The sequence below is a fragment of the Danio aesculapii genome, chromosome 16, assembly GCF_903798145.1.
Source record: "Danio aesculapii chromosome 16, fDanAes4.1, whole genome shotgun sequence".
In the NCBI taxonomy this organism is placed as follows: Eukaryota; Metazoa; Chordata; class Actinopteri; order Cypriniformes; family Danionidae; genus Danio; species Danio aesculapii.
The window spans coordinates 10170864-10184128 of record NC_079450.1 but is presented as its reverse complement, the minus strand read 5'-3'; the positions used below and the strand labels follow the sequence as shown (position 1 = coordinate 10184128).

The 13265-nt window shown below is 35.3% G+C and overlaps 1 protein-coding gene and 1 long non-coding RNA gene across 3 annotated transcripts in view; one reads left to right on the top strand and one right to left on the bottom strand.

The window, feature by feature from the left end:
* Positions 1-13265, bottom strand: part of LOC130243995 (uncharacterized) — a 47008-nt gene that overhangs the window by 23887 nt on the left and 9856 nt on the right. Inside the window, exons 1-2 of one of the 2 annotated variants that reach the window (XR_008839181.1) lie at positions 2349-2780; positions 233-339 (exon numbers count right to left, since the gene is read on the bottom strand). This is a non-coding gene — a long non-coding RNA (uncharacterized LOC130243995). Of the gene's footprint in view, positions 1-232; positions 340-2348; positions 2781-13265 lie in introns of those variants that run through there. The other variant, XR_008839180.1, reaches the window with a different exon arrangement.
* Positions 2639-5561, top strand: rpz6 (rapunzel 6). Its single transcript, XM_056476295.1, has 2 exons — positions 2639-2718; positions 4367-5561. Exon 2 carries the CDS (start codon positions 4369-4371, stop codon positions 5548-5550), a length of 1182 nt encoding a protein of 393 aa, XP_056332270.1. The 5' UTR covers positions 2639-2718; positions 4367-4368; the 3' UTR covers positions 5551-5561.

Sequence of the window (13265 nt, the reverse complement as noted above, 5' to 3'; positions counted from 1 at the left end):
TTACGTGAATAGTGGTTTTGTATTAGATTTAATCACGTTGCATTGTTAATCCAATAGCTACAAGCAAAAAGATTTATGGATTTAAGTTCTCTTCAAATTGTATAAATTATTGATTAAATCACACAAATCTCGCTACACCCCCCAAAAAGCACTTTGGAAGGAATTTTCTCCTTATTTTCTTGTCTTATATGTTCATTCAGGAATACATAAACATTAATAAGGTTTACTTTACCCCACGTGGCACCACAGAAAGATCTTGGTCTGCGTCAGTTCATGTCATCAGTAGGAAACGTTTGCAAAGACTCTTGCAGCAAGTTGAAGGGGCAGTCATATGTAATTCTGAAATAAGAAGAAAACATAGAAAGAGAATTAGTTAGTAATTATGTAAGGATTGTGGCTTTTAGGTAAACTTAAAAGTTAAAATTTCAGATTGTGGAACAAAATGTGGGAGGAAAAGAAATCAATCATTTGTAATTTCACTTGATAAACTGGTAATTAAAATGAATCAGTAGACAGCTCAATTTTAGCCTGACACTTTCTCCTTTATCTTTATCTATGGAGAATGGGTCGTGCCTTAAAGACAAAGTACCCAATAATGTGAAATAATGTAAATACGCAAGACAGTAAAAATGTAACGTTGTTTTAGAGGGGTTTTTTGAGGATATAAAAAAATGGGTGTTTTTTCTTTTAAGTTCTACTTCTGTAGTTATTTTAGTGACATTAACAAAAAAAAAATAAAAAATACAGGAGTAATGTAATGCATTATGATTGAGACCATACGGGATTACTTTTTAATAACAGTAACAATAAACTGATTTGTTAAAGTTTAGAAATCATTTGAACAGCACTGGTTTTGGAACATGTTTGCTACAAAGTAAATATTTTAACATGTTGCTCGCATGCTATAAGAAGGTGTTAGGTATGTTTTGGTACTAGTGCTATTAATGATATGTAGACAGACAGACAGACAGACAGACAGACAGACAGACAGACAGACAGACAGACAGACAGATAGACAGACAGATGCAGTTAAAATCAGAATTATTAGCCCACCTTGGATTTTTTTTTTTTTATTATTATTTTTTATATTTCTCAAATGATGTTTAACAGAGCAAGGACATTTTCACAGTATGTCTGATAATATTTTTTTCTTCTGGTGAAAGTCTCATTTGTTTTTTGTTTTTTCCGGCTGGAATAAAAGCAGTTTTTAATTTTTTTTAAACCATTTTAAGGTCAAATTTATTAGCCCCTTTAACCTATTTTTGTCTACAGAACAAACCATTATTATACAATAACTTGCCTAATTACCCTAACCTGCCTAGTTAACCTAATTAACCTAGTTAAGCCTTTAAACGTCACTTTAAGCTATATAGAAGTGTCTTGAAAAATATCTAGTCAAATATTATTTACTGTCATCATGGCAAAGAAAATAAATCAGTTATTAGAAATGAGTTATTAAAACTATTATGATTAAAATTGTGTTGAAAAAAATCTTTCTGTTAAACAGAAATTGGGGACAAAAATAAACAGGGGGGCTAATAATGGATGGATTGATGGATGAATGAATAGATAGATAGATAGATAGATAGATAGATAGATAGATAGATAGATAGATAGATAGATAGATAGATAGATAGATAGATAGATAGATAGATAGATAGATAGATAGATAGATAGATAGATAGATAGATAGATAGATAAACATATTTCAGTTTGGTTTTAATGTGTTGTTTACCCAACTTCTTCAAAATATGTTCAGAGCAGAGAAAAAAAAACACTCAGTCAGGTCATAAAAATATAATGTCGTATGGTTGAAAACCTGAAGAAAAAAGCTAGTTCTGTGAAACTCGTAACAAAATACAGCCCTAACTACCCCATGTGTTATATGGTCTTAACAAAAATACTGAATCTGAATCAAAATACAATGTACAACAGTGAACCAATAACATTTTTCACTCGTTACTTCTGACCTAACACACAATAAGGCCGAAAATCATTCAATTTTAAACACCTTCTCTGTTCTCCGCTGAGCCTCATGGGAATCAGTCATCATGTTCAGCAGCGTCAGCCATCCATGACGCATTCATCAGTGTCACACCTCGCGTTTTCAAACGTTTTTTGCAGATCATTAGAAAACAAATAGGCCTATATCTAGCCATAAATAAATATATATATACATATACTTGCTTCTTATTTGTCTCTAATTCCATAATATGTACATTTTGTCCTTCAAAACTATACGCACAAAGAAAATAACGTTTAAACATCGAGTAGCTAATAACATGGGATGCATATTGTAATAACAATGTACATAAAGCTCGATATCCACGTACATAAGCATAAAATACCTGCTATTACTGTGAGAATATCTGCGCATGATTCTTCTTATCCACCGACGCTGCTTCGTGTTGCGCATTGCGCGCAATATTCCTCCTAATGAGCACCCATTACACGCTGGTTCCCTTCAGAAACAATACAAAACACTTTTATTTGCTGTCAAATAACGTACGGTAAAGCCAAACTGTCAACAGCTAAACATTTATCCGACGGTTGCCAAAGGCTTTCCAAACCAAAATTCATCCTGAAGCATCCTCAGCGCGCGCAACTCCCTCTTTCCCGCGCGCGCGCGCTCCTGTCCGTTCACTCCAGACACGCACTCAAATCTGCACAAATATCCCCCTCGAGCCAATACCTGAGGGAAAACTGCATTTCGGACAGGTAAATCGGACATTTCTTCAACCAGCCAGACGTGAGAAACCTGTTTGAAATATTTTAAAAGCTGTGGTGCGCATGTAGGACACTTATGAGCCAGACTGAGCTTTAAAACGCGTTTCGAGGTGTGTCCTTTACCGAACAGATGATGGTGGCACATTATTGGTGCCACATCCAACATGATTCTTAGCGTTAAATATTTTGAACGGAATGTGATTGTTTAAATGCTTTAAAACATGCATGGACTTTGTCGTGGTTTGATTAACATGAATGGAGACTTAAGACAGAAAATATGCTGATGGCAGACCTCTAAATTTAGCAACGTGATGACAGTTCATGTAGGCTATACTTGATGTTTTTGCTATCATGGACAACCGCAGTAGCTATATGAGAAAAATAAGTATTAAATAAGTGTTTTAAAACATTATTATGAATATGATATATGCATTTTGTTGTTTTATATGTATTTGGAGGTATTGTCTGAGGAAACTATAACCCTAATATTAATTTATAGGCTACATGTATTGTCTTTTCTATGACATAGAACTTAATCAACCATCATTTTTATTACATATAAACCCAAATACACATGACTTTTGTGGTTAAGTCATGGTAACACATATTAATTATGTTTTTGCTACACTTACCATAAATTAGAACCATGACATTTGTAGTAAAATCAATACACATAAAAGACTTGTTACTATACTTTTACACTAACAAATTCATGGTCAATTTTCATACTGTAAGGGTTTGCTTAAGCTTATTTTCATTTCTCTTAAGAAGTAATTACAAACACGTTTGTCATTGTGCCATTACATGCAGGGTGCAAATTACTAGGGGGTTTGGGGGGGATTGACCCCCCTAAATAACGCTTGATCCCCCCTGAAGGACACCAAAACGAGTTGTATAGAAGGTCACCCCTTTGATAGTAAGAAATAGCTATCTCTGATCTCTGGTTTATATCTTAAATATTAATAATTAAAATAACAGTTCATATCATTGGGAATGCATAATTCTTCCAATCAATGCTAGGAAAAAATATGATTCAAAAGTCTGAAACTGGAGCACCGAAGCACATCTTAAGTATTCACAATTCATGTTTCTTGTAAAATAGGCGTTTATATCTGCATGTAGCCTAAAAAAAATAAAAATAGTATAGTTTGTATAGTTTAAAAGACATTAACCTCTAAAATAGGCACTAAATATCCCTTAAAACACTAAAAATGTATACATTTTATTAATAAATGAGATGTAATTTAAATACGTTCATAAATTTGACTCGTTGAAGCATGCATTACCAAACTACTACCGAAAATGTTGTGTACAATGTATAATTTGCACCCTGATTACATTTACATACTATAGTAATAAAGTAGCTTATAATTGCGTGCGATAAACCAAAACCTAATCCTAAAACTTTCATATACAGAAAGCACTTTAATTATTACTTAGTAAACATATTTTCATGGAAATATGGAAACCTTAAAATAAAGTGTTAGCAGAAAGTGTCCCAAGCTATTAAACAACAATCTTTGAGCAATTGAAACTCCTCTTATTGTATTCACAACTATTTTATTTTACATTTCGCCCCTTAAACTGAAGTTACACTAAAAATGACTTTACTTTTATTATTGTTGTTGTTTGTTTTCAGAAATGTCCAGTCCACTAGAGCGGGTTGTTGCTCAGAAGAAGGAGGCAATTGAAGAAGTAATGGAGATGTTTGAGCGAGGAGCCGAGGTGTTGGCCAGCGCCGTTGGAGGACTGTGTCCACTTTTTGAAGCCTCTGCGCCAGTTTTGAGGCTGTTCTTGGATAATGTAGAAAGCAAGGAGGTCACATACGTCAAAGATCAGTTTCTAGTCGTGAGAAGCAAACTAGACGTCCTCTCATCTCAAATAGAGGACATCAACTGCGAAATCAAAAAGGGACGCCTGGATTCTCAATTCTTTACTGTGGAGGAAAACATATGCAACCAGTTTAGGAAATACATTGACATTCTGGAGGCCAAACCAGAGTATAAGGAGGTCAGAAAACGCTTGTTCTTACAGCATTTCCCCAAAACGGGTGGAGAGAAGAATCTTTACATGCTTTACGATGCTGTGATGGGGAACAGCACATTTGGGGAGCCAATCCTGGAGGTTGTGGAGCAATACGAGGCCAGAAACAGAAGAGTCCTGGAAGATTTCTGTGTCCGGCTGAAGGAGCTGCTCTGTCTGGGAATAATCGCTCTGCTGGGATATTGTTTCCTTACTCAGGGAGAAGAAGGAGAGCAGGAGAAGATCCAAGAGTGGAGCACCAAGATCCAGGAGATCGAGACCAAAATGAAGGAAACTATTGAGAAATGTGTGCAATCGTTCCCGGAGCAAGCTGAACTAGACATCAAGAGGCTCCTGAAGGAAAAAGAGGAAGCAAACCTTCAGGAAACGGCAAGAGAACTGCTGGACTTCCTGGTCAAGAAGTTCGACTGGGTTTGCTGGTCCATCAGAGTCATCAGCAACATGGGCAAAATTAGCAACTTGAGAGCCGGACAGAACTTTCAGTGTGTGTCTGGACAGAAATATTTAGAAGTTTCTCAAGGAAACGACACACACCTGGTGGTCTCATACTGCAGTGACCCTCAGCCGGTGCCCAATGAGAGCATCAAACAGATGATGGAGGGCCCTGCCAGGAAAGGAGACGCTAAAGCTGTGGTGGAGCTACTGGAGAAGCAGTTAGCAGGGTTTCTGGTTCACGCCATCAGTCGACACAAGGAGAGCTTCAATCTGTCCAGCTTTCCAGAGGAATGTCACTACTGGGAGAAACATAAGAACGTCAATGTGTGCGTGCATTCAGAGTAGATTACGAAAGGTGAAATCATCACTGATATTCATTGCATTTCAACGTGATCTCTCAAGGAAACAACTATTTTTCATTTTGTCAGTTTAGTGGGTAATGCATATTAGGAATTCAACGATTATAGATTCTGGCTGTACGATTACAGTCTGAGGAAAAATCACGGTTTCATGGTTATCATGATTATTATGCATTCATTAATTTCCAAACACTACTAGTTTAGAAAATCACATGAAAACTCCTTATATTTCCAAGTGTTATTTATTTCTGCTCAGTAACTAATTAATACAGCACTAAAGAATTAATAAAAACAAACAATAATCCATTTAAAAATAAGTAAAAAAATAAAAAAAAGACATTTAAACATAAGTAATCAATTTACACAGAAAATAAATGACAGAACAATCAATAAATAAAAAAATAAGAATAAATAAAAAATAGTATTTGTCTAATGTAATTCTAAGCTACATATTAGCTAAGTATTTCCCTTTAAAGAGTACAAATGTAGTCAAATGTACTGAATTGGAAATGAATAACTTGCGCACAGAAAAGGCGTGATAAATGAACGGCCCTTAGTTATTAGCCTTAGCCATAGTTAATCCAGTGTGCGTGCGCATTAGTCTCTGTGTACAAGCCTGGAACTTTAAACTAGCGTACAGTTGGCATAACTTTGGTCAGTTGCAGCAGTTTTGCAGAAATGCAGTGTTGAGAAGCCTTTTCGATTAATTAACCTTCAGTTAACCAAATTAAATCATGGTTAATAGTGAAATCGGTTAATCCCTGCATCCCTTAATCGTATGAATTTGTATGAGTTCAGTCGTATGAAAATGTACGATTTTTAAAAGGAGGCGTGGCCCTAAACCCCACCCCTAAACCCAACTGCCCTTGGGGGATGAGCAAATCGCACTAAATTGTACAAATTAGATTGTACGAATTATCCACTAAATCAAAAATTACGAATTACCATGAGATTTCGTTGTTTTGAGTGTTGAGATTCCATTGCATTTATGAAAAGACATATATATATATATATATATATATATATATATATATATATATATATATATATATATATATATATATATATACATTCTATAGTCTAAAAACACATTAGGTACATTTTGTTTAACTACAATATATATGCCTTAAAAAACATTTTGCACATTATTTGCAATTGTTAATTGTCTCTAACAAATATTTGCATAAGTTATTGTAATTATTCATGCATCTTTTTAAAGGGATAGTTCACCAAAAAAATTTACTTGCCATTTATTCCCCCTCAAGCGTTTCCAAACCTTTTTCATTTATTTTCTTTTTGGCTAAAGGCCGGCTCACACTGTGCGCTTTTTTATAATGCTGAACGATTGTAGCATGTCAGACTGCATGAACATGGCTCCCATGTCACACTGTACGCGCTCAGCTGTCATAACTGAACGGCAATAAAGACGCGCTAAACATGGAAGAAAACTCCCCCAGAGTTTGACGTCATCCACCCCTGACACTTTCACTATCCCGCATTCTGAAATGATTCCTCACAGCAAACATAAACAATCTGTAGCAGCAATTTTGTACACAGCGTGTCTCAATAATAAAACCAGGTTTTGGCATTTCCCCATGGTCATTTGAATTGTCTCACAAATTGCGCCTTCAGATTGGGAGCTCCTATTGGTTCTTGGATTGACGTTTGTCGCAGCTGTTGTCACGCTGCAGGAAAGTGTCTGAAATCTTCTGACACTGCCAGAACTTCATCTGAGAAAAAATCTGATCGCAACGGGCATTAAGCGGCTGTCTGTGAACATATCAAACCAACCATCAAAGATCACAGATTTTAGCCTAGGATTTCAGGAATCTTTTAGGATTTCCCAAATTTGTCTCAGATGACAGAATCGTGGCTGAAATCTCACAGTGTGAGCAGGGCTTTAGTCCCTTTGTTGATAAGGGGTTGCCACAGCAGAATGAACCGCCAACTTATCCAGCATGTCTTTTACGCAGCGGATGCCCTTCCAGCGACAACCCAGCACTGGGAAACACCCATACACTCTTGCATTCTCACACACACATACTATGGCCAATTTAGCTTAATCAGTTCCCCTATAGCGCATGTCTTTGGACTGTAAGGGGGAAACCGGAGCACCCAGAGGAAACCCAAAATCTTTTTATCATAATATATTTATTATACTTTATTTTATTTATTTATTTTTACTTTTTTGATAAACATTGGAAAGTTGTAGTTATTGGCATTCATACTGCATTCACATCAACACAGTGGAAATCAAACAAGTTTGAAGCAAGTCACTGTAAAAAAATTTATTGACAAAAAGTCAGCTCAACAAATATACTTATATTGCTTCAACTTAAGTTAATCAGCTTTCAACTCAGTTTTTTTAAGTTCTGCAAAGTTTAACTTGATATTTTTTAGTCAATTTGATTAATGCAATGACTAGAAAAGTTCATTTGATTCAGCTAAAATGTCTTTACAGTGTAGAGGATGAATACATTTGTGGGTGAACTATCCCTTTAATGCTCATACCAAAGTAATCCGACTAACTAGTTAATAACCAGCCCATCTGTGTATGCACCTATTATACTGTTAATGTGCGACTGAATTTGTGTCTTTAAATAATGTCACACCATGTTAAGCATGAATGCCATGCTTAAAAGTAGAAAAAAAAACCTTTGGAGCAGGTTGACTGTATTTCAGTGGTGCCAGGACTGGCCGTTTGAGCTTTGTGGGATTGACCTAGATAGAGCCGACTGAATAAAAACAGCCCGTCAACCATGAAAAGAAGAGGTGAAGACTTTATTACCCCAGCTTTCCGCAGTAAACACTGAGCAAAAGCAAACTGAAAGTATTTGTATCTTGCATGCACTGTTTAAATCCATCTCATAACTTCTGCTGCTATGATCTACTGTTTAATTAAATGACTGTTTTTGTACCCAAGTCAGCATTTCCTGCTGTGAGTAAGGTTTCACTTTGATCATATAAAGCCAACAAGCTCCAAACTGCTGTGATCAGCTCTCCAGATCCATTAAAATCTCTCTGAGGAGCCGAGTGAAGGAGTAATCCATCATTTTACACTCAGGAGAGAGGATCTGTTCACACTGTTCAATTCTGTCTTGAATAATTGTTTGATCCTGCTAAAATGTAAATGAATTGTGCTCATTATCACATTAACTCATAATGAAATCTTATTGAAAATAAACATATTGGAGACCTAGTTTGAATGTCTGTTGCAAGATCATTTATAACCATTCATGTTGTGACCGAATCACCCAAGGGTGATGACTTTTGACCCCTACACTTATAATCCAATAGGACTGTTCTCTTCATATGGCTATAATTGTTTTTTTATTAGCAACAAAATAAGCAATAACAAATAAGTACATTTACGGTTTATTTTACCATTAACAATTAATTGACGACAAAATGTTATAGATCCTAAAATTTGGACATTGACACACTTTAATATATACAGTGCTCAGCATATGTGAATAAGCCCCTCACAAATCTCTATTTTTAAATATTTACAATATTATATTTGTGCATTTACTTTACATTAGGGGGTACTGAAGCCAAATGTGGAGCTAATCTAACAAAATAACTCATGCTAACAGTCCAAAATTAAGTACACCTACGTTAGGAAATTTTTTTTTTAATAAAACTAAGAGGAAAAATCAAGAGAAACAAACAATATTTGAAATTTTTCTGTGCAATATTTCACTTGAATTGTATTATCTTTCAATTTCTAAACATGTTCAGTGACTAAAATTTTATTTATTTATTATAAATTTATTATAGTTTTGTGTAAATGCACCAAAATATATGACCTATATTCACTGAGAAATGGATAAAAATATTCATTTTCAAAATGGTTGTATGTCCTAAAAAATGTGCATGCTGACCATATACACATTCATATACACTCACCGGCCATTTTATTAGGTACACCTGTCAAACTGCTCGTTAACACAAATTTCTAATCAGCCAATCACGTGTCAACATTTCAATGCGTTTAGGCATGTAGACATGGTCAGGACAATCTGCTGCAGTTCAAACCAAGCATCAGAATGGGGAAGAAAGGTGATTTAAGTGACTTTGAACGTGGCATGGTTGTTGGTGCCAGACAGGCTGGTCTGAGTATTTCAGAAACTTTAGATCTACTTGGATTTTCACGCACAACCATCTCTAGGGTTGCAGAGAATGGTCCTAAAAAGAGAAAATATCTAGTGAGCGGCAGTTCTGTGGGCACAAATACCTTGTTGATGCCAGAGATCAGAGGAGAATGGTCAGACTGGTTAGAGCTAACAGAAAGGCAACAGTAACTCAAATAGCCACTCGTTACAACCGAGGTCTTTAGAAGAGCATCTCTGAATGCACAACACGTCCAACCTTGAGGCGGATGGGCTACAGCAGCAGAAGACCACACCAGGTGCCACTCCTGTCAGCTAAGAACTGAGGCTACAATTCGCCAGGCTCACCAAAATTAGACAATAGAGGATTGTAAAAATGTTGCCTGGTCTGATGAGTCTCGATTTCTGCTGCAACATTCACATGGTAGGCTCAGAATTTGGCATCATGAAGCATGGATCCATCCTGCCATGTATCATCGGTTCAGGCTGGTGGTGCTGGTATAATGGTGTGGGGGATATTTTCTTGCTACACTTTGGGCATTGTGTCAATGCCACAGCCTACCTGAGTATTGTTGCTGACCATGTCCATCCCTTTATGACCACAGTGTACCCGTCTTCTGATGGCTACTTCCAGCAGGATAACGCACCATGTCATAAAGCGCGAATCATCTCAGACTGGTTTCTTAAACATGACAATGAGTTCACTGTACTCAAATGGCCTCCACAGTCACCAGAGCTCAATCCAATAGAGCACCTTTGGGATGTGGTGGAACAGGAGTTTCGCATCATGGACATGCAGCCAACAAATCTGCAGTAACTGCGTGATACTATCATGTCAATATGGACCAAAATCTCTGAGGAATTTTCCAGTACCTTGTTGAATCTATGCCACAAAGGATCAAGGCAGTTCTGAAGGAAAAAGGGGGTCCAACCCGGTACTAGTAAAGTGTCCCCAAAAAAGGGGTTGGTGAGTGTATATGTACATAGAGTTTTGGACATTTATGATTTACCACATTTATGATTACCATATTTTCTGGGTTATACTGTAAACTGTATATTATTGCATCAATATTAATAGTGATATTAATTTATTTTAAGTTTTATATTTTTTAATAATTTATAATGAGCTTTTGTAAAAGAATAATCAGTTGCTTTATTGCTAGTTTATTTACTATTTATTTAAAGATCTGCATCTTATCAAAAACATACAAAGTGGATCCTGGATTAATTCAAGTTTTAAATCCATGAAGAAAACAGCAAATCTTCATGCTACTGTCTCTGAATGGAAACTCAAGGCTTGGCCTGTATTCATTAGCGGTTGAGGCTTGTGTCCCGGCTAGAGTTATTGATCCAGTGGCTTCAGTCTCAGATAAAGGCCTGAACCTTCAACCTATTTGTTACCAGACCAAAACAAACACACATTATTCCACAGCGTCACGTCTAGCTGCACAGCTTCAAAACTTTTTAAATAACAGCAAACAAAACCACAGCCGTCTCCAGGAAAGGCCATCAGTCAGTATCAATATTTCATAAATAAATGAGTGATTTTATCAATCTCAGCATGACAAAAGTGCAGAGGCGGTGGATCAATCCCATGATGCCTCACTCTGGCTGCATCTGCCAATCACAGCCTGAGTTAATGACATTACCTATTCGTCAAAGTGGACCATCGACCGGATCCTGGCCTTAAGTGGCCTGATCTGATAAAAAGCATTAAAACATTTGTACTGTGACACACACCAGCAGCTCAGCCTCAGCACTGGATTTATCCTTAGATGTGCCTATTAGACTGAATACACTGTAAAACGATCATACTGTTCTCCAAAACGAGTATATACTATGCTCTGAATGAACTACAGTACATCCAAGCTTCATGCACATTTACAATATTTCATTTAGCATTTTAGCAAAGCATACAACTCTATCATTATTGAGCAACAACAATTATTAACAGTACAAATTAGTCAATATCGTTGCCGGGATGACATTATTAAATATTCATAAGCTTAAAAGCCACACCCCTCAAACGCAATGCATAGACAGCCCTTCATTTTTCGAATAGCTTTATATTATATAAAGTAAATGTGATGCTGCAAATAACTATATGTTCAAAATAAATTTCATTAGGCATTTTAGCAATTTATGCATCATGCATTATTAATTATTATCCAAAAAAAATTATGTATATATAAACAAACCGTATTAGTCAATAACTTTGTCAGGAGAACATAATTAAATATTCATGATCTTAAAGCCACACTCATTGTTTTTAAATCGTGTAAATAGCTTTGTACTGTACTAATACTGTATATAGTGTGTGCATTATTATTATTATGCACATCAAAAAACAAGTTCAAACCACATAAATTCAATTAATAACTACTATTTTGTACATAATCTCTAATATCTGATGTATAATATTTATGAGACTGAAAGTAAAAAACATCTTATATTTAGATGTGATTTAAACAGGGTTTTTTTTACAGAAAAAAATTTAAAGACGCTGAGAAGTAAGAAATAAATAAATAAATGAAATACCCACGTAATACACTGTAATATTGAGCATCCAATTCACCTATAGTGCATGTCTTTGGACTGTGGGGGAAACCGGTGCACCCGGAGGAAACCCACGCCAACAGGGGAGAACATGCAAACTCCACACAGAAATGCCAACTGACCCAGCCGGGACTGGAACCATCGACCTTCTTGCTATGCAGTGAAAGTGCTAACCACTGAGCCATCGTGCCACCCACACGTCAGTTCAAAACTGATTGAGTTCACCCAACCAAATAAAATTGTAAAATCTACTAATTTAGATTACAGACTGAGTTAAGTCAACAGATCTTAGGTAAAGATGAACATATGTGGAGTAAATTAAATACAAAAATTTAAATTACAATTTAATAAAATAAAAAAAATTAAATAAAATTAATAAACAATAAAATAAAATAAATATAAAATAAAAAAATCATTTAAATAATAAATAAGAAAATTAAATAAATATTAAATTCAATTAAATTCAATAAAATTAAATAAATAAAATGAAATAAATTAAATTAAACAAAATTAAATAAATAAATAAATAAATATAAGATTCAATTCAATAAAATTAAATAATTTAAATAAAATAAAATAAACAAAATAAAAAACTAATTAAGTTAAATAAAAAATAAATAAATAAAAAATATAAAATTCAATACAATTAAATAAATTAATAAAATTAAATAAATATAAAATAAATTAAAACTTACCATCACCTTATGAAACTATGAAAGATTGATTTAAAGCCATGTAAGTGTCCACAGTAAGTGTCAGTTTCAGTCTTTGCAAGCAGGAGGTAAATTACACTCTGATTACGCTCCTGGGTTTATTTCTGTGCGCTCGTTGGCCAAACCATTAGCGTATTACACTTCTAATCGGTATATTGATCTTGCTTTGGCTCCATCTGCGCTCGCTCTCATTTCACACAGTGTGTTGGAGCTTCACAATGCAAAGCAGTTCTGTCTGTTTCGCTCTTTTCTGACCTTTCTGAAGGTCAGCAGCATGTGATTCTGCATATATGCATGAGCGCAGCCACCAATTAAAATAA